We start from the raw sequence: 27085 nt of genomic DNA on the forward strand, positions 1-27085 counted from the left end.
GAAATGATCATCAGCTCCCTGTGCACAGATTCGGCGGTAGTAAAATTCCAGCTTGGATCATGTCGTACGGGGTATGCGTAGAAAGTAAAGGCTGGCATGGCATTGAGAGATGCAATCTTATCTTCTTGGTAGCAGACTGCAGTAATAAATGTACGTACCCGGATAGACTGGACTGCTGGGGACTAGGTGTTTAGGTACTGCGGAACGCGGAATCTCCAGGATGCTCCCGGGACGCAACCACATGACCCAACTTACGGAACGTCCAGATGGAAAGACCGGGTCCCCCGTCAAAGCACCCCCGTTCGATAGTCGCGGGGATTTTCCCTTTGACGAGCGAAGAAAGACGGACCTTGCTTCCTCAAGCGTGTGTCCTCTCGTCAGAAACCGGCAAGTGACTGCGAGCGCTACCTCGCAAACTCGACGGCTATCGCGGCCGACAAATGTTGTGCCGGACGGCAGGGAGGAGACTCAACGAACGACACGACACGAGAGGAGGACAAGATACGAAGCCGTCGATAGCTCGGTAGTCGAGACAGGGGTGGTCTAGATTGGATGATGTGTTGGCAACCACAAGCCTGGCTGGATTCGTATGGCAAGTACGGAGATAGGTGAGAGCTTGCTAGTTGGCAAAAGTATTGGTTGTTATTTATTAGAGGACGACTCATTCCAGCACGTTTGTTGTTTGACTATCCCAGCCTCTTTCCAAAACGTCCTTGGCTCTTGTTTTCTTGTCTCGCCCAAGTCCGCATGCAAATTAGATACATTATACATACCAAGCAAGGAGCATTGAACAAAAAAAAAAAAAAAAAAAGGGAGCCGACGTTGACATAAACACTCCCAGCCTCGAATAAAAAATAAAAAATCGTTGCTTTTGCGCCGAGACGGGACTATTTGGTTCTGGCCAGATATCTTTTCAGCTGCAAGCCAACGCAAAACATTCCCCCAGATCAGACCAGACAGAAGCGAGGTCTGGACGGATTCATCAATCAAAGCAAAGTGCCTGTTGGTTGTTACCGACATACATACTACAGAGTACTAGCTAGTAGTACTGTGGCCAGCCAGCCATCAGATACGTATCGCCTGCTTCCGTTTTGAACCAAAGAGCCAGTCTTTTTCACCAGTAAAAGAAAACGCCCATTGCCCGTCTCTCTCTCTCTCTAATCTGCCCCGTCGATCCGAATTAGCGCTTGATTCCGTATCGTCTCGCCTCCCGTTTTCGGAGCCGCCTTGTCCTTTGAGTCCCCAGTCAGTCAGCAGCAATACGTCGTCATCGTGGTCCAGGACCCTGGCTTGTCGCCTCGTCCGTGCCGAGATACGTACTGCAACTGAACAGCGCCAACGCAGCGACTGACTTGTGTCAGTCATTCTTGCTACATTGCTGCTTTTCATGTGGTAATCACTACTACAGGCACAAGCAAACTGGCAAAACCGAAATTTTCTGATTAGCAGAAAGAAGAAGCAGCAAGAAATCTCTTAAAGTCTTATTACCAATCCAACCAGGACTTGTCAGCCTCTCAGCCTCTCTCCCTCCCTCCCTTGAGGACCCAGTTCGCAAAGTGTTCCGTGATTCTAGTGCTTTCCTGCCATCTTGATACATACCGGCGATCCAAGTGCACAAGACCCGAGGCGGATATAACTGGCCATTGACCCTTAACTTGCACCCTTGGGCCGCGAGACGACCCCGAACACCCCGTCATCTAATTTCGCCTTAGCACGCCGCATCGTGTGATCGATTAACCTATGTAAGTCGACATTCATTCACTCACCCCCATTGTCGCAAACGCCCAGGCCCGAGGCCCTCAACCGATCCACCTACCCGATTGTTTGCCATCGTTTAAATATAGACTGATCCCGCTGACCCTGCCTCGCCTCAGTTCCATCTTTGACCTCTCTTTCTCCCTTCCATCCTTCCCATCCATCAACTTGACTGACGACTACGTTATCCATCGACGAACAAAGAGACGTCAGCCCGCTTCCTTGTCACCACCGATAGTGCATCATCATCATCACACCCGTCGTTCCCAACCACCCATCACAGACAACACATCATCGCCAACACCAACATCATCAACAACATGGCTCCCAAGAAGATTCGCTGCAAGCACAACGACTGCAAGGAGGCCGTTCAAAGAATGTTTGGCGATTGCGGTTTCTGCCAGCGCCAGTTCTGCGCAAAGCACCGATTGCCCGAGGATCACACATGCTCCGGCCTGGATGACGTAAGTACCGACTGATCTGGTTATCGCCGGCGGTCCACCGAGATGGGAGACATCGCTGCACGCATTCCGCTGAAGAACCAAATGCTAACCATGATTTTGGGAATAACAGTGCAGGAAGGAAGCCCACGCCCAGAACGCTGCCCAGCTGAACCAGGAGCGCACGCAGACCATCAAGGTCGCATAGTCTTATTCCGCCAACGGCAAATGATCCACCAGCATCGGTGATCTACATCCACACGTATCTACAATCGAATTCCACGATTCGCACCCGATTACGCTTCCCGTCGATTTACCGCGCGACGGAGAAGCTCCGATTTCTCGACAAAGACAAAAGCCGTCTTATCGAGCCACATACTCTCTCACACCCACACCTCTACCTGCTTCTTCTTGCATGGCGTACCGGATAATCAGGACTTGTCATTTTCGACACAGCACTGCGATGGTTTGAATCTTTTTGCACTTTTGCGCGGCGGGTGCCGGCGGTCTGCGATTGCGTTTGCGATTTGGTGCCAAGAGGTTTGGCTACTTGAGCCTGCGGAATGGATTTCGATATAAGACCAGTCTCGGGGAGCGAGTCCTCAGACGCTTGTCTGTGAGGTTTCTCTCCATGTATATACTGCGCATCTCAACAGAATTCTGCATACTTTTTTGCTCAACCTTTATTCAAGTGACGTTTCTACCACGTGCCATGGACCGCAGAAAACCACAGACAGTAGTTTCGATGGCGTCCCTCATGCATCCGAAAGTGTATGCGGTGTACGATCCCAGTCAACGGTACAGTATAACCTTTTAATTTTTGCTACATATGCCGAGGCACAAATAAACTATATTCTTTTCCTCGTTCTTTTGGCTGGTGTGGGCAAATTGAGTTCGTCCGACCCTTCCTCTTTGACCAAAACAGCACCAGTTTCGACTGCCTCGTTCTTGACGACATCTGCTACCAGTACTTCCTCTTTTTCTACAATCTCCGCCTTGACCACGTCACCATCCTCGCCCACCTCGATCTTGGTCTCCCGCTCTTTCCTGCCTTTGAGCACCTTGCCTCTCTCGGCCGCCTTGCACAGGCCTCGCAAACCGAGCTCGCAGTCGCCACAGCGTCGGCCCACGGGGAGACAAACGGTCTGACCAAAGCCGACGAGCAGCCAATTGATCTCGCGCCAGCGGTCGCGCGGCAGCCAACTCTGCAGCGCCAGGCGCGTCTCTTCGGGGTTCTTGGTGGTATGCCAGCCCCACATATTGGTGATACGGTGGACGTGGACGTCGACGCCGATACCCTCGGTCTTGCCCCAGGCCGCACTCAAGCACAGATAGCCCATCTTGGGGCCGACGCCGGGGAGCGCCGTCAGCCCCTCGATCGTATCGGGGATATCGCCGTCCCAGCGGTCCCGCAGGATCTCGGCGGTCTGCTTGATATACTTGGTCTTGTTATTGTGGAACCCCACGATCCAAATCAGCTCGTTGAGCTTCTCGGGCGCCACCGCCAGTAGGTTCTCGAGGTTGAGGCCCGGCGGCGCGCCCGGCTCGTGCGGCGGCAGCTCCGTCTGTAGGCGCCGCATGGCCACGGCATTGGTCGTGTCCTTGGTCTGCGACGAGAGCATCAGCGCCACCAGCGTGTGCAGACGCTGGTCCCGCGGAGACGCCGTCGGCGCCGCCAGCCGTTCGCAGCCCATGGTGTCGACGGCGGCATTGGCGGCCGGCCCGCCGTCCAGGCGCATGGCTTTCACGAGGTCGTACATCTCCTCCCAGTCGGAGGGGGCCGATATCGTCTCCGTTTTGGTTGCAGGATCGAAAATCTTCCGGGCGGGCTTTCGAGCCTTTCGAGGAGTTGCGGCAGGCTTGCTGTCTGTTATCGTCGTCTCCTCTTCTTTGAGGACCTCCTCTTTCTTGACAGACGTCGGCGGCGATGACTTGATGACCCGTTTTCGTTTGCGCGTGGTGCTGGCAACCGTGGCATTCGACACCACGGCATCTTCAATGTCAGTGATTGAAGGTGTCACATTTTCTTTTGAAGAGGTTCCGTCACTGTAGGCAAATCGAGCCAGTGAACCGCGGGTGATGCGACGAGGTGGCGAAACTGGTGCTGCCGGCATGGTGCCGTGTAGTTTTGTCGTATCTTGCGCCAATCGTGATATCCTCATGCTCTACTCGTTCCAAAATGGGTACGGTACGCCCGCTGCTAACAAACGATCGTGACCGACACGTATCACCGAGTCTCAACGAGAAGAAGTAACAAAGGAAAGAAAAAAGGTTCACGCATGCTACAGCTTTTCGGGAGGTCGCAATCATTGGTTCCATTGCCTAGACCCTGCGTCTGCGGCTCCACCCTTTGTGCTATCCCCGGATTGCCAACTACGGAAACCCGCTAGAGCTCCCGTCCAATGAGCTAATGTGGATTGGATACTTGAGGTTTGAACCTGGCACATACACATTGGGTTTAGTGCATTTTGTGTGATTGCTGGGAATATTGCAGGTGCCTCATTGCAATAGGTTTGGCATGAGATTAAACAAAGTTACATTTCAAGTCCCAAATAAGTCTGTGATGCTCTATTTGGTATGCAATGTACAGTCTTGATATAAATATTTACGTTGATGGTCAATAAATTCAATCAACGTTGGTCCGCCAAGGAATGTCTTGCCAGACCATTAATACATCCTTAAATACGTCAGTGTGTTTTGTGGTAACATACATCTATGTCCAGAATATTCAGCCGCCAATCCTTTCCAGATATGTTGTAGAGATTTTCCTTTCGGCCATGCCCAGTGTAACCTCTCCGTTCAGAGGGGAAGTTTCTGAGAAGTAAAATGAATCTCAGGCATGACGCTCTAGCGGAGCTTGAACTCTTGCTAATCCTCTCCCCGGATTCCACGGTCATACCCAAGCCTATATATTAAGCTATCATTCCCCCACGCATCATTCCACAAGGGATCTATCTGCGCTGGCTGGAGAATTAAATCAAGAACTTTTTAAATCACACCGTTCGCTATGCTACCAGGCGCCTCTACTTCCTAAGCTCACCTCTGTTAAATCAGAAACTCTTCTTTCAACCAATGCTTAAAAACAATGTAGCCCTCGGAGAACGCTGGCCTCTCCGACCGCACAATGATCGCCGCGTGGCTGTGACGCACTTTGTGAATCCATACCGGATACTTTCGCCATCCGAGATCGTCAAGAGCCCGCACCATGTCGAACTGACATGGTGCTAACGCCAGTGTTGGCCATTGGGGATGTGACTGCCTGCGCTCAAGTTTGAGAGTCCGCCTTTCGCCATCGTCAAGATCAGAATCATCTCCTTCCGAATCGGATGGCGCGAGATATTGCTGATGCTGGGAGCTATTCAAGTTCTCGTAGACGTCCTCGACGGCCCCACGTATTTCCTTGATCATGACAGGCACACGATAGTTCTCGGGCTGGATGCCCTCCTGGCCGCTTTCATACAGCTTGATCCTCTTGGAGCTGCGGAAATTCTGAATGACGGAATTGATCAAGTAGCCAATGATTCCAACAGGAATGAACACAGCCAAGAACACAATGACAGGAGTGTTCTTGAGATAGCTGACAGCCGTCTCTTTCACGGAGACGAGACTCACTGGCTCGTTCTTGGGCGTAAGAGGAGATACTGGATGCGAAGGGTCCAGAATCACATCGTCGTAGCCCGGCACGTAGTTGGCCTTGATTTTGCTAACATCTGTATAAGGGTCGGTCTTGGCAATGCCGGTCGTGTAATAGACCGCGCTTCTGTCATTCACCACATTGGCGTAGAGCGTTCTGCGCTTAAACTTGGCGAGCCCTGCCATGAAGATGGATCTGGGATCGGCCATGATTGAGAGCAGCGGTTTGCCAGTGTCCCGGAAGTTATCAATCGTAAAAAGCTGTCTCCCAGACATTGAAAGTGTTCTAGCCCCCAGCACATTCCACACGTTATTGTGCCATCCTCGTAGTGGGGTTCGGACTCCTAAATGGGGAGACGCAAATGTGGTAAAATTCTGTACCGCAAGGTTGAGCGGGAATATTCGTTTGACGGCGTGAGTGTACCTACGACAGGCTCGATCTCGTCGAGTATTCCTTTGGCGCCAAGCAGACCAACTGCATAACGCGCAACAAGCCCTCCCAAAGAGTATCCCACGAGACTGAGCTTCGTGATCTTGCCGCCCTTCTTCTTGATCGTTTCGAGTTCCTCCTCGATCTCGAGACAGACGCGCTCGCCACCTCGCTCAATGCCGTCGTAGGTGAAGCTACCCGTATTACGCTTGGCAACTAGCAGGTAGAGCTTGTCGGCCGAATGTTCTTCTCGTAAGGCTTTGGCGACACTTCTCATGTGGTTGGGGTTTCCCCATAGCTACATGTTCGGAACTCAGAGTTAGTCTTGACATGGAGCTCAGCGCAGATGGAGGGGAGAAAGGGTGAGCGAGCATACCCCATGTACGAGGACACAAAGGTGTTCCGCAGTGGTGCCTCCGCCAGTGTATTCCATGACGTCTTCAGAAGTGGGAGCTCGCGATCTTGGCAGAGTTCGGGGACTGGAGAGAGCTGGACAGGAGCAAAAGGATTTGGAATGGGGGTGGGAAGAGACGAAATTGTTATGGCCCAATGGTCGTCTGTCAGTCAACAAAGCGACAGACGACCAGGACGACCATAGCGCGCCACAGGTCTTAAATCGCATTCGCACAAAGGGTTGATGGATGACGACCGGACTTAAGTGAGATGAGATGGGTTTCGGGCCCCGAGGTTGGCGATTGCCCGTGAAAGCTGCAACCTAGACTGGGAAGAGAACCAGACCTCAACATTTCTTCAGTGGGCTCCGCAGCCTTAAGTCGCGCAAGCCACTAAGGTAGGTACCTGCTACATTCATGTCCCTATATAGTTTCGAGCGCCCTAAGAATAGGATTGCACTGAAAAGACAACTCAAAGCACATATAATGTAGGAAATCTTGAGAAGCGCTTTGGTTAATGGACAACTACGGAATACAAAAGTTGATTTAGGACATTATCCACCTCGATAAAGATAAGCTACCTTAAGTACCAATTGTCCTCCCTAGTATACAATAGGTCGTGGTAGACTTCTTGTTGCAGGAAGTTGATACCAGATACCCTTGCACCCGCAGACCAGATCTTTAGCGCACTGATAACCCCTTATTACCATGCACCCCTTACCCATACATTGCCCATGCCCAGGGCCTAGGCACCCAGCAGCCAGGCAGCATCAACGTACACACGGCAGCTCGTACGTGTATCATACTGGACATTCATGGCTGTGACCAAATGCAAGGCGGCTAGCTGAATTGTAGGCTGCAGGTGGGTGACGACACCAACTTGCAAGCTAGGGGTGGATTTCACTCCATACGCAGACAGTTGGTCCCAAGGTCCATCGAATGGTGGTGGTGCTACGAAGTTATCATCTCGGTTCTGAGCATTACCTACACTACGGTGTTGGAGGCTTGGGAATGTACCTGTCATTTAGTATGTCATCAAGTGACGAGTTGCCAGTTGACGGAAAAAAAAAATTTACCTCAGCCTAATCAAGATTCCTAAGACTACCCATTTTCTTCCAGTCCATGTACTACTATGATGCGTGCACATTGAATTCTAGCACGTTACACGCTTGGTCTAATAGGAGAAACAAGTGTCGTATGTAGAGGTGGCGCTCACTCCATTCACATCAGTGAGAAGTCGAGTAACTTTTTAGGCAGATTCATTCAATTCAGTAAGAATTTCGAAACTGCACCTTTTACTTTTTATGCCAGCTCGTCGAGATCAGCATACCTCGAACTTACAATAATACACTGATTCGATGTATCTTTGGACTGATGCAGGTCGCCGAGTTGAATGTTCACAATACCTTTCAAAGGGCAACCAGACGATAGATAGATATAGTATAAGATATGCCAAATCGAGCCAAAACATACTCAAAAACGTTGCCGTTTGCTTATCATCGCAGTCAACTGGAACCGTCCTTGCTGGGCTGCGTGCAGAATATGCAAAGCTCTGGGTACCCTTGCGCCTAATCAGCTCTTACAAACTGCAGCAGCGCACGGTTAGTTCTTAAGGCCAAACCTCGAGTTTCCGACAGCACATATAAACCTGCCACGACACCAGTATAGACATTACGGCTGCAATGGGCAACAATTGAGGCAGTAACCCCCTTTCCTCGCCTTGATGATTTGAATCCTTGGAAGGTGCAGTGAAATTAGACTTCTCATTCGTGTTGATTTGTCCGCCACGCCAGCCAGGTAGTACACCACTTGCAGCCAACAACAAGCTTGGATCCGCGTGGATCCGTCCGTCACTCTACTGATTCAACAACACCCACCCATTCATCATCCAACACCCACGGCAATCGTGGATGCTGCATTCTATTTGTGAAGTGGTGTTGCTTACTTTCGTCGTTCTTTTCGTCATGGCAGCCTCTCTGGGCATGCTCAAAAACCTGCCTTGTCCCGCTGGCAGCAATTGTACTGCCTTTCAATGTCTCTTCAAGCACCCCAACGATCCTGCAGTCGCGACAGACGAGGCTGTAAAGCCAGCCCAATCTTTTGGTGGCAACGATAACAACTCGTCCTCCTCTGTAAAGGTCGACTCCAGTCCGAGGAAGCGGGTCAAGCTGTCAACAAGCTCACCAGATGCCAAGTCAGCCACTCCGGAGGTATTGGGATCCACAGCGGCCAAGTCACGGGTTCCGGACAATACGTCGGTGGTGACGGCGGCCACGAGCCTCAGCACGAGACCTATCTCGCCACCGCCTTCCCGGAGGACGCCTGTTCAGAGGACTGATGCTCTGGTCGCAACCGCCGGGGCCAAGAATGACAGTGCACTCCCATCTCAGACAACAGCAAATTCCAGTGCAGCGTCTCAGAAAACATCCAACGCCGCTGCAACACGACCACCAACCAAGACTGTACCAGCAAAGCCAGAAACCCTCAACCCTAGACACCTGGCAAAGGCCCCTGCATCACATAACATCCGTTTACAGCTTGTCAAGCTGCTTCATGCTCAGTACGAGCGCCTCAATAATGAGCTCAAGAAAGCGGCCACAAGTGACGAATCCCCTTTAATCATGTCTCAGCAACAACTCATCATCAAGGCGCTAGATGAAGAAGAGCGCGCAGCTATTACTAAGCCATCAATACACGGCAATGTAGTCAAAAACACAATCATGCGATATAAGAAGATGTCACTAGAGCAGTGGAAGAAAGAGAGGGCTGAGACTTTGGAAAAGGCCTCGGGTGACATTTCACGCCCCAAGGAGACACCCAAGACCATCGATACAGGCCTAACCCCTATTCAAGAAGTCAATCTTCTGTCACGACTTTGTTCTCCTCTCACTGGCCTGGAACAATTTGGCTATGTTTCTACCGTACCCAAGGACGAAGACGTTGAGAAGGCAAGACGGGCAGTCGAGGCATCGGGCAACATTGAACTATGCGATCGTTGTACACGCAGATTCACAGTCTTCCCTGGACGCAGAGAGGAAGACGGCGCACTGGCGTCGGGCGGCCCATGTGTTCATCATCCTGGCAAGACTTATTTCATCGAAGGCCCATCTGGTGACCGCTCTTCGTCGCCCAAGAAATGGCGTTGCTGCGACCAAACCGTCGGAGATACAGACGGTTGCGAGACAGGTAAACACCACGTTTTCAAGACGACAGATCCCAACAGACTGGGAAGCGTTCTCCAGTTTGCTGAGACGCCTCCGAACCCCAATGCGCCAAAAGATAGAGCTGTCTGTTTTGATTGCGAGATGGGCTACACTGTGTATGGAATGGAACTCATTCGAGTTACGGCCGTATCTTGGCCCTCCGGTGACGAACTCTTGGATGTTCTCGTCTATCCGGTTGGCGAGTACATTGATCTCAACACACGTTATTCTGGTGTCCGGCCTGAAGACATGGCCGAGGCTCAGCGCTGGAAGCCTGGCGATGATGCTACACCCACAATTATCCCTTCATCAGATGATTCAAAGCCCCCGCAGCGAAAATTGAAGATAGTACCATCACCCAAGGATGCACGAGATCTCTTATTCAGCCTTATATCACCAGAGACGCCTCTCGTCGGACATGGTCTGGAGAATGATCTGAATGCTCTCAGAGTTGTACATCCGATCATTGTAGACAGCATCCTTCTTTATCCGCACAAACGTGGATTGCCCATTCGTAATGGCTTGAAGTGGCTGACAGAAACCATGCTGGGTCGTAAGATTCAGGTCACATCCAATAATGACAATGGGATTCAGGGCCACGACAGTGCTGAGGATGCCAGAGCTGCCGGAGAGCTAGTGCGGCTCAAAGTCAGGAATGAATGGAGAAACCTGCGAGCAGCCGGCTGGACCATTGCAGATAACGGAGTACTCACCTCCCCGGAAGAGGGATGGACCTATGTTGGAGGCAAAAAGGCGAAGCGTGCTTAGCACCGCCGCTTGCCCGCCTATGAGCTCCAAGGATACAATCCAGAATCTGAGTAATAACAAGGCAGCTCTCTGGACGCTATGTGTAAACTCTAGAGTCAAAGAATTGAACCTTGTCTTTGCTTTGATTTCACATTTGAACCAGGAAGAATCTCAATCAGAACATTGTATTACCGGCAGCTGACAGGCTTGACCATGCCCATGATTATTAAACTAGCCATTCTGCGTAGTTTTTCGTTGCCGCTTTCCAGTCTTGTCCCTCACTACGGGTAAACTCCTTTGTATCCTCAATATCGGCAGCGCCAAAGTTGCCATGAAGATGCGGGTAGCCATCACCGTTCTCATAAGTGACCTTGTCCGTAAAAGTAAAGCGTAGTTTGAAGATCCAGACACTGGAAGCCGACTGAAAGAAGAGGGAGAGTGTCTCTGGGATCTAATACTACTTGTCAGATTTTATTCGCCAGGATGAGCATATGATAATGTATGAAGAAGGAGTATGTAGTAGTGAATAAAAGAGCGATGCCGAAACCAGTCTTCAGGTGCTCTTGATTTGCCATTATAGTTGCGTATATAGACTAATCAATCCTAGTGATTATGGAAAGTCTTACCAGGCTCGCCGTGCTCAAGTGCACAAAGCCGTCTGCCTTGTCAAGGTCCGAGAGTGGGTACTGGTCCGGAATGGGCGTGGGGGGAGCCGAGGGTATGATCTTGTAGACATACTTTGGCAATGGTGAGGGGGCCATGTTTCTGTATTTCTTCAAGATATAGCCAAGTATGAAATTTGGGTATGGCAGAATGAGAGGGGCTGTTGCTGTTTGGGTTTCCTTGGAGAGAGACAATTGGTTATTGTCATGAAGCTCGCAGAAAGGTGAATGTGGGTATGGAACTGGTGCCAGCTGTCAGATTTTTCATATCGCAATCGTTGGCCAATGTTATTTACGACGGTTCAGAGCTCAGTTTATAACAAAATAAATTTTGCCCCACCTGCCTTTATTACATAGATCCCGCGGTCCTAACGGATACGGGTTTACCCGGTTTCGAAATTTCGGTAAATATATAATCCTTTTTTTCCTAATCGCGTTTATAATTTATAAATTTTATTTATTAAATTAGTTATATTTTTTTTATTTAGTTATAAACCGCTAATATTATTTTATATTTTTTTTATATTATATATTATTTTTATCCCGCGCGTAAGCCGTATTATTTCCGAACTTTATTTTAATATACGCGCGTTTATATAAATATTAATTAAAAATTTTTAAATTTAATTAAGCCTTATTAAAAAGGCTTATTTTTATCGGTAACTTTTTCCGCGCGTTTTTTTTATTTTAAACCTAATTTAATTTAATAATTACCGTTATATTTACCGTAAATATACCGGAATTAAAAAACGACGTTAAACCCTTTTCGGCCTTTAAATAAAAAAATACGGCTTTAGCTAAAGTTTTTATAAGCTTTAAAGCTTATAAAATTAACCTCGATTATATAATATAAATTATCGATTAGCTTCGATAATATAAATTTAATAATGCTTAATATTTATTTAATAAATATATAATAAAATATATTTTTTTTTAATACGTTACCGATATTAATATTTTTAAAGCATTTTTAAATATTTTTATTTAATTTTTAATTAATTTTTCCTATATTTTTTAAATATTTTTAAGCTATTTAATTTAGTAATATTTAAATATATTTTTATATATTTTTAAATACCTAGCTATATATTTATTAATATTTAGCTATATATATTTAAATATTTAATAATATATTTATAAATATTTAAATATATAAATTTAAATATTAGGCAATATATTTTTAAATATTTAATTATATATTTTTATATATTATTTATATAATTTATACTAAATTTATTTTTTTAATACGTTTAGCGTTTTTTTATATTTAAAATTAAGCGAAATAAGCGAGTTAAAAAAATAAAATTATTAAAATATATTTTACCGAAATTAAATACGCTATAACTATAGCATATTATTTATTTATTTTTTCGAACAAATATATCGCTAATAGCAATTAAAATTATTATAATTAATATTAAAAAACAAATAATGCAAAACTAATAATTAAATATATTTTAGCCGGCGTAAATATTATTAAAAATTTATATTTTAATTATTATTATAACGGCATAAAAACGAAATATACGCTTCGCCTTAATATATTTACGGCTTATAATATTTAATTTTAGCATTTATTAATAATATTAAACGCTAAATATAAAAAGAAAATTATTAAAAATATAGCTATAAGCAGATTTAATAGCTTTATTCGAAAGTTTTTAAGCAAATACCCGAAAAAAAAGCTTAAAAAGCAATACGATTTTATTTTAAAAAAATATAATAAAAATTATAAGCAAATAAGCTTACTTTTTAAAAGAAAAAAATATATTTAAATATATTTAAGCGAAAAATAAATAAAATTATATAATTATAATATAAATATTTATATAGCGTTAGCATTATTATAATATTAATAATACGGATATAAACGGTATATAATAAAAATTAGGTATTATAATAATATTTAATACGAATTATAAAATAATAAATTATAAAATATATTTTTAAATATATAAATAATTTTTTTATCCGAATTTTTATATAAGCGTTTTATATTTAAAATATTTAATTATACGGTATTTTTTCTTTTTTATCTTATAATTTAAATCCGAACTTATAATTTTTATCCTAAGCTAATAATTATTTAATTTTTGTTGCACGGATGTTAATACAGCATCGTATAATGCATAAAATTAGCTTTATAACGCATATTATATCGTTATAACAGCTATAAAACCTATTAAAATATCGTTAAATAACGATATATAAAAAATCAGTAAAATTTACCCTGTATTAACCTATAATTAATATAGTACTATTTATAGCTATTATTTATAATACTATATAATTAATAAATTATTATAATTAATTATTATGGCTATTATAGCTATTAGAATTTATTAAAATTTAATAAAACGTTTTATTAAATTTAACCCTATTAAATATAATTAATACACCTAGTTATAATAACCTTAGGTTATAAGGTAACTTATATTATAAAAATTTATAAATTTCGATAATTTCTTCGATTATAAATTAATTTTATTATTAATTAATTTAATTATAAATTTAATTTATTAGTAATATATTTTAAAATATTTTTATCGGTTAATTTTATAAATATAAAAGGTAGTTATTTTTTCGTAATTAGTTATTTTTTTTTAAATTTTAATAAATTAGTTATATAATTTTATAACTATTTTTTACGGCTTAATTTTACGAATTATATAAACGCTTTTTTATGCCTAAATTTATAATTTATTAATTATATTTTAAAATAGGTTATAAGCCCGGTCCGATATAATATCGATTATATTAGGAACCGGATTTTATATCGAAAATTATAGCCGCTTTCCTAAACGAGTTAATTTAACGTAAATTTTAGAATTCCGTTATAATAGCCGATTTTTTATAGGCCTATATATAAGCTTATATAAACCGTAATTATATTAAAAACTATAGTTAAATAGCTAATTATAATAATTTTACCCGTTATAACTATATAACGGCTATAAAATTATTTATAATTAATCCTTATTATAATAGCCGATCTGCTATAGCACCCTATAGCATTTATTATATTATATTATAATACCTAAATCCTTTTATATATTTTATCGATAAAATAAAAAAATTTAATTTCTTTTATTTTTATTTTTTTTACGATTCTTTTACCGTTTTTAACGATAATTATACCGTTATAACGGCAAAAATTCGGCAAAATAAATAACTTTATCCGTATTATTGCCGGATGCTAGATACCGGAGAAATAAAAACTCTCCGGATCCGGAAACTGGAATACGTGGAAATTTACGTTATAATTATATTTTAAACTATTAGGAATCGATCGGTTTTTTAAAACTACCGATATATATAACGGTATAACCGATATTTAAAAAGCCTAGGCATTGCTTTTAATTCGTTAAAATTTAATAATAAAACCGTTAAATTTAATATTCGATAAAATAAATTTATATAAAATTTTATCGATTTTATAATTAGCCTATTAAGGCACTAAACCCGTATTACGTTAGTAATTATATTTCGAATTTTATATTATAAAATTCGAAAATTATAATTTATTAAACGAATTTATATTTATTTTTAAAAAATATATTTTAAAGCTTTTAAGCGTTAAAGCTAAAATCGATAATATCGATTAAAAAACGATTTTTATTATAGCTTTTTAATTAGCTTACCTTATATAGGCTAACCGTTACCGTAATATTTTACGGTTTATAAATTTATTTATTTTTAAAGGGTTAATTACGGATATTTTAAATAAAAACCGACGGAATCCGGATACGGCTATAGGAAATTCTTATTATACGGATAATAAAAAATCCCGGTTCCCCCGATCCAATTAGAATTAATAGGGAACCTAAAGCGGAAATAAAAAGAATTCGAATAAATCGAATAAAAAAAAATCGAATAATTCGAATAATTTTAATAATTCGAATAATTCGAATAAGTTAAATAATTTAAATTCGATTATATTTATTATAAATTAGAAATTTAAAAAACGGGAAAATTTATCCCGTAATAAAAATTTGGACGAAGATAAATCGTTTTATATTTTCTCGAATATTTCGAATAAATCGAAAAAAGATTAACCTTCGTTCCTAAAGATTAGTAATTATATAATATTAATTCCTTAAAGTATATATCGAATAATAAGCATTTATTCGATAATTTTATTATAAAATCGGATTTTTTACCGATTATTATAAGTAATAGAAAAATATTTTTAAAAGGAATTAGAAATATTACGCTTTTTTTTAAAATTAACCGGGAAATACGTAAAATAACGTTATTAAACGTGTTTTACATACCGGAATTTCTGCTAAATATTATATCCGGCTAATTATATTATTAAAAAGGCGGTATTATAAACGGGAATAAATTATATAATTTTAAAAATAGGCTTTTTATTACGTTAAATTAAAAAAAACGTAAATTTTTCCTATATTTAATTAATAAATTAAAATTTAATATAATATATTTAGCTATAAATTTATTAAAAATAATAAAAAAAGCCCGTATAATCGGTTTAAATTATCCGGAACCGAATTCGGATATAAAATTTAACGAAACCATAGATTTCAAGGAAATCGAATTAATTTCTAATTATTCGAATTTTTTTATAATTACGGAAAAATAGCATAAACGATTTAGCTATTTTAGTTATAATATTTTAGCTAAAATAGCTAAAATAATTACGGGGATTCCTAAAAAAAATTAAAAAAAAGGATTTAAATTACAAATCCTATATTTCGGGTAAATTTACCTAAAACTAACCTTATATAAATCCGAATAAGGCTAATAAACCGTTATATCGTATTTATATCGATACGGTTTATATTACCTTTTTTAGCTATTTTAGTTATAAATATATAATTAATTTTACGGATAATAAAACCGGATTTCGGGAAATTAAATTTTTTAAAAAAAATCCGATATATTCGATATTATAATAAATAAAATCGAATATTATAAAACCTAATTCGGAAAATATCCGAATATTATTCGTATAAATAACGATAAAAATTTTTTTTTAGTTAAATTAGAAAATTATTTAACCGAAAAAAGGATTATTTTTAAATTTATAACTTTTTATATACTAAAATAAAACGGTATAACCGAACGTATAAACCGGATTATTATCGAAAAAACTAAAATGGTTTTTATCGATTTATAACTCCCGAAAAACCTTTAGGAATTCGTTATAAAAGCAATAATTTATTTAATAAATTTTATTATTACGGCATTTAATTTATTTACCTTTTATTAGGAATTTTACGATTATTTTTAGCTAAAACGGGATAATAAGCTTAATTTATCCTAAATTTATATATTAAAAATATCGGTTTTAATTTATAAACCGAAAAAAATCCGTAAAAACTCCGATAAATTCGGAATTATTACCGAAAACGGGAAAATTATTAGATATAACGGTAATAAAATTTATTACGTATATTTTTCCGATCGGCCGTATAAATTATAAATTATACGGATTTTTTATATTCGATTATTACCTAAAAATCAAAAAAAAAAGGGAAAAATTACTAAATTCGAAATTACCGGATTAGGAAATAATACCGGATAAAAGCTTTACCGACGGTAAATTTATTTAATTAACGGTATTAAAAACGATAAATTTATTAAATTTATTTCCCGGAAACGATTAAATTTTTTAATTTACTATAAATAAGTTTATAATTAACGATTAACCGGATTTACCCGGGAACGAATTTAATATAAATTCCGAATTTATAAATATTAATAATATTTTTTCGATTATTCCGAATAAATCGAATATTAAGGTAATTTTTCCGAAATTTACGGATTCCGAATAAAATAAATTCGTTAAATATAACGAATTATTCGCCGATATCTCGTATTATTTAATTATTAAAAATTCAGGCTATATAAAACCGAAAATAATAAAATAAGCATTAAAAAGCCTTAAAAAGGAAAAATAAATTTAGGCTATATACGTTAAATTACGGTAATTAATTTAGAAAAGGACTTTTTAAGCTATTAATCGAAATAAAGTCCAAAAAGCCGGTAAAATCCTATTATTCGTAAAATAGGTATTTAAAAGGAAAACCGATAAAAACGGAAATATCGATAAATATAAAGCTAAATTAATTATACGTAAATTCGAATAACGATATAAAATCGATTATTTCGAAACGTTTGCTATAAGAATAAAATTTATTATTTAAAGGCTTTTATTAGCTTTAATAGCTTATTACGATTAGGAAATTAAATAAATCGATATAATTAGTGCTTTTTTAAACGGGAAATTATACGAAAAAATATATATTACCCTTATAAATAAATTATCCGAATTTTTTTCCGAAAACCCGGAATTAAATAATTTCGGTTAGAAAAACGACGACTTTTAGGTAATTTAGCTTAAAAAGGCCTTATACGGTTTTAAATAAAATCTACGCCAATAGCAAATTACGCTAAAAAATAGCCTAAAAAAGCTTAAATTTAATTTATTTATTTTAAACGAATTAGTTTATTATAATAAAAAATCTAATATTTTTATTATAATTTACGTAAATAATTTCCTGATTTTTGGCCTTAATTTACGTAAAATTAACTAATTAAAATAAGATATTTCGAAAAAATTCGAAATAAAAGATTTAAAATTAATTTTTTATTTTTTCGGTATATAAATTAAAAAAAATCGAAAAAATAAAATAATTCGTATAAACCAGGCAATTTATTTTAAAAAGTTATTAGAAATTAACGGATTTTCCGATATAAAACCGGCTAATATATTATTTAGCTTTAAATTTTTAAAATCGTTATATATAATAAAAAAAAGCAATAAAAAACCGGCTTTAAAGGAATTTATTTATTTATATTAGCATTTATTAAATGGATTAATATATACTATAATTTAAATTAGGCCTAATTTAGCTTATTTTATAATATATTTAGCTAAATATATATAGAACCTATCGAAAATTACGATAAAAAAGGTAAAAAAGGTATTTAATTATTTAAAATCCTATTATTATTTTAGAATTACCTTTAACGGGAAAATAAAACCCGGATTAATAAATTATTTTAATGCCGATTTTACTAATAATTACGAAACCCGTAAATTAACGTCCGGTTATTTATTTATTTTAAATAACGGACCGATAAATTAAAAATCGAAATAATAATTTACGATTTTTTTATTAATTACCGAAGCCGAATTTAATAAATTAAAACAGGCTACCCGTAAAGCAATATAATTAAAAAATCTTTTTACGGAAATTAGAATTAATATAAATACTATATTAATTAAAAGAAATAATATAAAGGCTATAAATTTAATATATAATCCGGAATATTACTAACGTATTAAATATACGGTTATACGGTATTTTTATATACGGCAAAAAATTAAAAATAAAAATATTCGAATCGAATATATTTTAATTAACGATATATTAACAAATAGCCTTATAAAGCTATTTCCTAAAAATAAATTTTAGAAATTTATTAAATTATTAAATTTAACTAATATTATTTAATAAAAGGAGTATTATATAAATATTAATATAATATCGTATAATATATAAAATTAGCTTTATAACGTATATTATATCGTTATAATAGCTATAAAACTTATCGAAATATTATTAAATAACGATATATAAGAAATTAATAAAATTTATTTTATATTAATTTATAATTAATATAATATTATTTATAGCTATTATTTATAATATTATATAATTAATAAATTATTATAATTAATTATTATAGCTATTATAGCTATTAAAATCTATTAGAATTTAATAAAACGTTTTATTAAATTAAACCTTATTAAATATAGCTAATATACCTAGCTATAATAATCCTAGGGTTATAAGGTAACCTATATTATAAAAATTTATAAATTTCGATGGTTTTTTCGATTATAAATTAATTTTATTACTAATTAATTTAATTATAAATCTAATTTATTAGTAATATATTTTAAAATATTTTTATTAGTTAATTTTATAAGTATAAAAGGTAGTTATTCCTCCGTAATTAGTTATTTTTTTTAAGCTTTAATAAATCAGTTATATAGCCTTATAACTATTTTTATAGCCTGATTCTACGAATTATATGAACGCTTCCCTGTGCCTAAGTTTATAATCCATTAATTATACCTTAAAATATTTTATTTATATAAAATTAAACTATTTTTAATTATTTATTTATGCCTATATACCGCTCCCATTAAGTGATATCGAAACCCCAGATTACAAGCTCCTTTAATTATTATACGAATATATTTAAATATTATATTTTAGTATTTTTTAAAAATTAATAAAATAATAAAATTATTTCCGTATATTAACTAAGCACGGATAATAATTTATATATAATATATTAAACTAAATTGCTTTTTTATATATTTTTATACCTTAAATCCGATTTAAGCTAAATACTTTTATTACGGAATAAAATTTTTATATAATAGCCTTTTAAAAAAACCGCAAATATATCGTAAACGGCTAATTAAATGCTTTATATCGCTAAATTAATAATTTTCGCGCTATTAAATATAAAGTTAATATAAATTAAAACCGTTTAAAATAAATAAAAGAGCTAATAACGGCCGACGGCATTAATTTTGCTTTATATTTTCCGGATTATATTATATTTATTTATTAAAGCGTAATAAAAGATTTCGTTTATTCCCTTTTATATTATTAACGCGAAAATAAACTTTTATTAAGCGAATATCTTTATTTGCGTTAATAGTTAAAAAAATATATAAATTAAAGGATAAAATTTCGTTTAAAATTATTAAATAAAAATTTAAGCGGATAAAATAAATTTCGATAACATATAAGTAAAATAAATATTAATTTAAATAAGGTGGATCGCTTATTAAAACGATTAAAATATTAAAATAAAAATATATACCTTTAGTTTAATTAATATTAAATTATTTTAATTAAAGGCGATTAAATTTAATTAAATATTTTGCAATTTTTTATAATATTAATAATAATAATAAATTTTTTTAAACCTAATTTATATTTATTAATATATAAAAAAATGTTTTGCGTTAATAAACCTTAAAAAATATATAAATAAATAATTTAAAAAAAGATTTGCAAATATTAGAAAAAAGAAATACTAATAATTCTTTTTTTTTAAAAAAAATAAATTAATTTTATTTTAACGTAAATAAAAATATTTATATTTATTTTATTTAATTTTCCTTAATTTAAATTTATCTTTTATTAGCAGCGCGTATTATTATAAATGCTAATAAATATTTTTATTTTTCGCTTTTAGCTTTTTTTTATTATTTTATTCCGCTTTTTATTATTATTTTTATTTATAATTATAATATTTTTTTTATATTTTTTAGCAATAATAAATTTATTTTTATAAAATTATTATTATTATTATTATCGGTTAAAATATATTTATAATTTTAAATAAATTTATCGGCGGCTATTATGCTTTAAAAATGCTTTTTGGCTTTTAGCTTATTTATCCGCTTTTCCGTTTTAATAAGTTTTAATTATTTTTTTTAATAATAAACCGTTTCCTTTTATTTTTTTTAATACCGATAAACCTACGCGGGCACGGGCCGTTTAAATATATTAATTAAAAACGCGGTCCTAAAATTTATTTAACTTTTTTATATATTTATCGATAAGCGTATTAGGCAAAAAAGGTTTAATATTTGGCTTATCGATAAATATAATAATAAAAAGCTAAAAGCGAATTTTTAAAGGCTTTGCATTTTTTCTAAAATTTAGCATTGCTATTTTTATATTAATATAAAATATACGCAATTTTTCGATAATAATCGGCCGCTTTTAATCCTAAAAAAATAGCGAATAATCGCTTTTTTTTTTAAATTTGCTTTTTTTATTTTTAGCAAGCTTTATAAAAGCGATAAATTATTATTTAAATCGATTTATAATAGCAAAAAAATTAAATTATTAAAATAATATATAAATATATTCGCGATAATTAAAATAATTAGCTTTAAATATAATTTAGTTTTTTTTTAGTTTTTTTATATAAATAATATTTAAATATTCGGTATTATAAAAAGGTTTTATAATACGTTTATTAAGCCTTATAGGCTTATAAATATTACGCTAAAAAGTAACCTAAAAGTCGACTTTAAAATAATTATTAAAAATAAAAAAAAACGCTTTAAAACTCCGTTGCTTTTTTAAAAATTAATTTTATGCTAAATTACCTTTAAAACGTATTAAGCAAAAGTTAGAATTTAAAGCGTTGCTATAATTTAAAATCCTTAGCGTTTAAAAAGCCGTATTATGCTAATAAAAAAGCCGGAAGGCATAAGGCGAGCGTTTCCGGGGATTAAAAAAATAGGAATAGGTATCCGACGAAAGGTTAAAAATATTAAAACTAAAAAAAAAAGAGGTATAAGCAAGTTTTCGTCGTTAATTTAAATAATAAGCTCGGTGTCGCAATATTCGCAAATTTAAGCTTCGGGATTTTGCAAAATATATTAAAAATAGCGACGCTTTATTTTAGGATAATATTCCGGAAAAAGGAAAAATATAGCGAAAAATAAAGGAAAAAAATAAATTAAAGCTAATTAAATTTAAAAAATTTTAATTAAAATTTAAAAAATATAATTTAATTTATATTATTAAAAATTTAAATTTTAAATAATAAAAAAGCTTAAACTTTTTATATTATAATTAGCTTCGTATTATTAAAATATTAGATAAAAAACTAAATTTATTTATAAAATTATAATTTTATTTTATAACTTAAAAATTATATTATTAAATAAAAATTAATATTTATATACGTTATTTATTATAATAATAAAAAACGTATTAGCGCTTTTTAACGAGCGTATTTATAAATATAAATATTATTAATTATAAAAGATAATTTTTTATATTTTTATAATTATTAATATAAAAAAACTTTATTTAAGCTATATATTTAGCGTATTACTTTAGCTAATAATAAATATATTCGTTTTTATTTATTATTTATTTTTATTTATTTTTATTTTTATTTATTTGCTTTATATAAGCTTTATTTTTACGGTCGAATTTTTTTTAAAATTATTACAACTAAAGCTTATATTTAATAAATTGTATATTTTTGCGTTAAGCTTTAATAAAATATTTTAAAACTTTAGGATTATTTTTAATAGCTATTAAATATTTCGTATTATTAGTAAATATTAAGCTTAAATATTATAATATATAAATATATTAGCGTAAAAACTATATATTTTTTTAAATATATTATAATAATAATTAAAATATATATTTTTAGCAATATTTTTGCTATTAAAAAATATAAATTAAAGGGATTTTAGCTATTTAGCAAGCGATATTACTAATAAACCGTATTATTTAAAACGGCGATAAAATCGATTTTTAGGGTAAATAAATATAAAGCGGCAATATAGCACGGTTTAATACGTATAAAAATTATATCGCTTAGCTAAGGTTTTCCTTTTTTTTTAAAAAACCTTAAAAATAAAAAAACGCTAAACGTGCTAAAAAAATAAATTTAATATAAATTATATAAATAATATATAAAAATATATAATTAAATATTTAAAAATATATCGCCCGATATTTAAATTTATATATTTAAATATTTATAAATATATTATTAAATATTTAAATATATATAACTAAATATTAATAAATATATAACTAAATATTTAAAAATATATAAAAATATATTTAAATATTATTAAATTAAATAGCTTAAAAATATTTAAAAAAATATAAAAAAAAATTAATTAAAAATTAAATAAAAATATTTAAAAGTGCTTTAAAAATATTATTATTAATAATATACTAAAAAAAAAATATATATTTTACCGTAATTTTTTCGAATAAACGCTAAATAATATTATTATTGCATTATTAAAGCTAATTAATAAGCTATATTATATAATTAAAGTAAATTTTGCAAATAATTATATTTATAAAAGTATTTTTTAGCTTTTACTTTTTAAAAATAAAATCTTTTAGGTTTTTTATTATCGGTAATATTAAAAATAAATAACGCAAAAATTATAATATTTGCTAAAGCCTATAATAATAAAAACGTAATAAAAAATAAATAAATAAACGGATTTAATTTTATTAAGGCTTAATTAAATTTAAAAAGGTTTAATTAATATTAAAATAAACGCGCGCGTATTACGATAAGATTTAATAACGATATAAGCTTCGGTTATTACCGTAATATAAATAAAAGCTTAAAAAAATATAATTTAATATTTACGGTTTATAATTAAAAAAAAAAGCTATTATAATTTAATAAATAAAATTTTTAGGTTATAGCGGTAATATAAAAAGGAAAAAAATAAATTTTCCGAAATTTATAAATGGGGTAGGCAGATATCGGGCAGGCGTAAGCGTATTTGCCGCTAAACCCAAAAGCATTTTATTATAAACTGAGCTCTGAACCGTCGTAGTTATTAAAGCAGTATTATGCACTTATATGATTATGATTAGTTGTTACGGTACACATTGAATAATGGGAATTTGTCCACATTTAGGGTATATTTTAAATATTGATTATTATCTATCGATCGAACGTTTGTGGCAACGAGGATATTTTTTTCAAAGTCCATTATCTAACAATGTGGTGTAAGACCATCAACGTGGCAGCTGGTGGGAGTGATGGTGCGGCGACATTCGCCCTTCGCAAATATCGAGCACCTTTATATATTGCATATTATTGCACATTATTCATGCTCTTCATTACAACAAGCCGTTTCCGAATTCCTTCGTTGTGGGCGGACAGATCTCTACTGATTCCATCGCGGTGGGAATCTAGATCGTTACCAGCTCTCGAGCCGACAAATACGCTCGTCTGCTCGACGAGATCTCGGACATCATTTCTGGCTTTTTCGTATTGCAGCTCGGCTTCGAGCTCCCTCAGCCTGTCCCGAAATCTGTCAGCCACTTCCTCATACATCTTCTCCTTGCCACCGAATAAGCTAATGGCAGCGATCTCAAGCTGAATACTCAGATCATCATGCTCCATTTTTGCCTTGACGGCCTCGGCCCTCCAGCTTGCGAGCTCATCCTCGAGAGATTTGATTCTTGTCATGGCAGCAGATTCATCTATTGTTTTATCATGCTGAACACCGGAAGAATTCTGAATTCTGACGTTGCTAGAATCGTTTCGGCCCTGACAGGGAACCCGAACCAAGACAAGCACGATGACGACGAGTAGATAAAGCGTGCTTCCGATGACGCTCATGGCTGCGATGCCAATGCCTCCCAAGAAGTTACAGCTCTCCTTTTCGTTTCTCAATGCCGTGACAAATCGTTTAGTTGTCGGCGGACTGCTCGGTAATGTCAAAGGATTGCCTTCAAGAGAATCACATCCCGTATAGTTCCAGTTGTGCTATTGAGATTAGCGTGTTGTCGCATGGTCAAGGACTCGGCAGAGGCCCTGCCTTACCTTCTCGCACCACTCGATACTATCTTTCCACTGCGTCCAGAGGGCAACACGAATTGCTGCAATGGCTGCCCAAGTGCCCAAGATGAGCAAGGGAAAACCGCATATGGTCAAAATACTGACCGCAGACATTGCGGGCTTGTTGCATTTCATCATGTGGCACCACAGCTTTTGGAGATTCGGTAAATGATCGTTCAATGCCCGCGTCTCAATGGGAGATTCTTGTGCGTCTCTTGCATCATGCCATGCTTCACTGCTCGAAGACCGTGGGCTTGCTTCGGAGAGCTCAATGTTTTCTCCTGATTGTTCCATGGCTTTGTGACGATGCGAATGTCGGGCGCAGTCAGAATCAACATCTTCGACAGACGAAAAGTAATGGCGGATGCCTAAGCCGTGGCTCAAGATGGGGAGCGCACGGGAATCAAACCAGTTTGGAAGATTGCGCCTGGTTTGTGCAAGTTTACAATCCATGTGGATCAGCGCAGGCTTGTGATCTCACACGCTCGACTTGGAAAATTGTCTGCGGCTGCCTGAGCCACCGTATCCTGCAGGCGTGCTGCTTTGCGACCTCAATGCCCAAGGTAAGTACTAAGGCCCCCGCCCCCCGGTATAGCGAATTGCTGATTCGTGTCTTTGAGAAAGATGAACAAATTCGCCATTAAAATGAACCCAAAAGCTCATTAAGTTGCGAATTTCTAGGATGCAAATTTACACCTTTACCTTTGCAGTGCAAAAGTAAAGCTTTCTAAAGGCTCACGACTCCCAAGCAGCCCAATCAACGCTGATAATTCGGACAGCCTGGGGAAGTGACAGCTGGCCAACAACGTGACCAGCTTGTACCCGCTTATAGTCAAGCTCAGATAAAGGCCTCTTCATTACACAGAAACCTTAATATGTCATGGCTGGTACTCTATCTACATGGCACCGGTCCTCCTGCGTGAGCAAACAGGCATTGGCTCGTGGTCTTTTCCCAACGATTGCGAGCATGTTTTTTGCCTTGATTATATAGTGGTGGTTCACGTCGTGACATGATCCTTTTGGTCTTTTTTGCTATCACCTAGATGAAAAAGTGTTGGGCCCTGTATTGTCTGATTAGGACAGAAATCATTCACAACAAGACAATTGAAGTGCTGGAGATGGTGACGAGAGCAAGACATGACAAGAAGCCAACCGCCGTCTTCCCCAAGGACTATGTTCGAGTCCAGCAACGCTGCAAGAAAATACTAATAATACTAATAATACTAAGACAAGACCACCAAGATACCGAACCACTACGAATCGCGGCAGGTTGTGCCGGGTCAAGCTAGAGAGCTGGCGGAGGTAGGGCAACGGAGAGCAAAAAGCACTCGAGAGGAGGAGAGGTTGCGGCAAGAGGTTGAAGTTGAGTCGAGACCTATAGCAATGCTAGCCCTCGAATTGTCTGAGGTCGGTGGTGAGGAGGGCCCCAAGTGTTAGGTGGTGGTTGTATGTTTGTATAGAAATTGAGGCGAGATTGTCAGCAGAAAATATTAAATTGACGGTGACCTAGGACTGTATATACAACCATTGGAAAAAGACTTCTGGCTAGGCAGGTAGTGTACATACATCCTGTACTCAGCCATCGATTTACTATTTGGGTTGTCAAATCAAGACAGCATCGAAGGACTTGCCCATCATGTGCAAGATATCAAATTGCATTGGGCGATGAAGGGCCAATCATAGGGTTGCAGATCCCTCGCTGCTCGGTTGGCATGCTTAGCACTTTTGCCCGCATTCGCCTATTGGCCCTGCGTATTCATGGTTCAACTCCAATACACCGCAAAAGCACTGGCTATTTATCGAAGCACACCTGTCAAAACAATCATCCACTGGTCGGTCAATGGTGAACGTTTGAAATACGCGGCGAAAAGAGGGGATTTTCTTTCATACGTAGTTGGTTTCCGAAGTTTTCGAATAAACCCGGTAGTACACAGTATGTAGTGGCGCAGACTTCCTCAATCTAAACCCCAAGCCCCTCCCGCGTGCCGTATGAGCTCCCAAGGAACCCGGTCGTCTGAACTGCAGGGAGTTCTGGAAGCTTTTGCTGGGACACTTGACGTGGGGGATAAATGACGACAGCCATACAGAGATGGGTTAGGTGACAGGCGCGAGGGATGTGCTTAGGTGGAGTTCATGGATTGAGGGGCCCCGCATTGCCCGCGATCGCAGCTGTGCCGTGTTGACTGACACTATTGATTGGTTGCACGATACGAGCCTTTTAGACATTGGTATGACATGGTAGGGAGTATACCGAGTACCTGAATATATGTATATATTTATTTTTCGTTACTGATTCTGCCCAAATGGGAGTGGTCAGCCAGCATGATCTACTTTTTGCAAGTAAATTATCACTAATATTCCCAGCATTACCCTCCAGAGAGCAGAAAAACAAAGAGAAACCCCC

The 27085-nt window shown here is 36.0% G+C and overlaps 6 protein-coding genes across 6 annotated transcripts; 2 read left to right on the forward strand and 4 right to left on the reverse strand.

The window, feature by feature from the left end:
• Positions 1-2075: 2075 nt before the first annotated feature.
• On the forward strand, positions 2076-2403 carry PFICI_07239 (uncharacterized protein; the record flags this gene model as incomplete). Its single annotated transcript, XM_007835820.1, has 2 exons — positions 2076-2219; positions 2329-2403. 2 exons carry the CDS (start codon positions 2076-2078, stop codon positions 2401-2403), a joined length of 219 nt encoding a protein of 72 aa, XP_007834011.1.
• A 640-nt stretch (positions 2404-3043) lies between these two features.
• PFICI_07240 (uncharacterized protein) lies at positions 3044-4309 on the reverse strand (the record flags this gene model as incomplete). The annotated part of the gene is made up of 1 exon (XM_007835821.1): positions 3044-4309. One exon carries the CDS (start codon positions 4307-4309, stop codon positions 3044-3046), a length of 1266 nt encoding a protein of 421 aa, XP_007834012.1.
• A 931-nt stretch (positions 4310-5240) lies between these two features.
• PFICI_07241 (uncharacterized protein) lies at positions 5241-6691 on the reverse strand (the record flags this gene model as incomplete). The annotated part of the gene is made up of 3 exons (XM_007835822.1): positions 5241-6203; positions 6257-6556; positions 6635-6691. 3 exons carry the CDS (start codon positions 6689-6691, stop codon positions 5241-5243), a joined length of 1320 nt encoding a protein of 439 aa, XP_007834013.1.
• A 1923-nt stretch (positions 6692-8614) lies between these two features.
• On the forward strand, positions 8615-10621 carry PFICI_07242 (uncharacterized protein; the record flags this gene model as incomplete). The annotated part of the gene is made up of 1 exon (XM_007835823.1): positions 8615-10621. The coding sequence occupies one exon, from the start codon at positions 8615-8617 to the stop codon at positions 10619-10621; it is 2007 nt and encodes a 668-aa protein (XP_007834014.1).
• Positions 10622-10826: 205 nt separating this feature from the next.
• Positions 10827-11361, reverse strand: PFICI_07243 (uncharacterized protein; the record flags this gene model as incomplete). Its single annotated transcript, XM_007835824.1, has 2 exons — positions 10827-11051; positions 11227-11361. The coding sequence occupies 2 exons, from the start codon at positions 11359-11361 to the stop codon at positions 10827-10829; spliced, it is 360 nt and encodes a 119-aa protein (XP_007834015.1).
• A 12570-nt stretch (positions 11362-23931) lies between these two features.
• On the reverse strand, positions 23932-24975 carry PFICI_07244 (uncharacterized protein; the record flags this gene model as incomplete). Its single annotated transcript, XM_007835825.1, has 2 exons — positions 23932-24609; positions 24667-24975. 2 exons carry the CDS (start codon positions 24973-24975, stop codon positions 23932-23934), a joined length of 987 nt encoding a protein of 328 aa, XP_007834016.1.
• Positions 24976-27085: the final 2110 nt, after the last annotated feature.

This window comes from Pestalotiopsis fici, assembly GCF_000516985.1.
Source record: "Pestalotiopsis fici W106-1 unplaced genomic scaffold PFICI_Scf_4, whole genome shotgun sequence".
NCBI lineage: Eukaryota > Fungi > Ascomycota > Sordariomycetes > Amphisphaeriales > Sporocadaceae > Pestalotiopsis > Pestalotiopsis fici.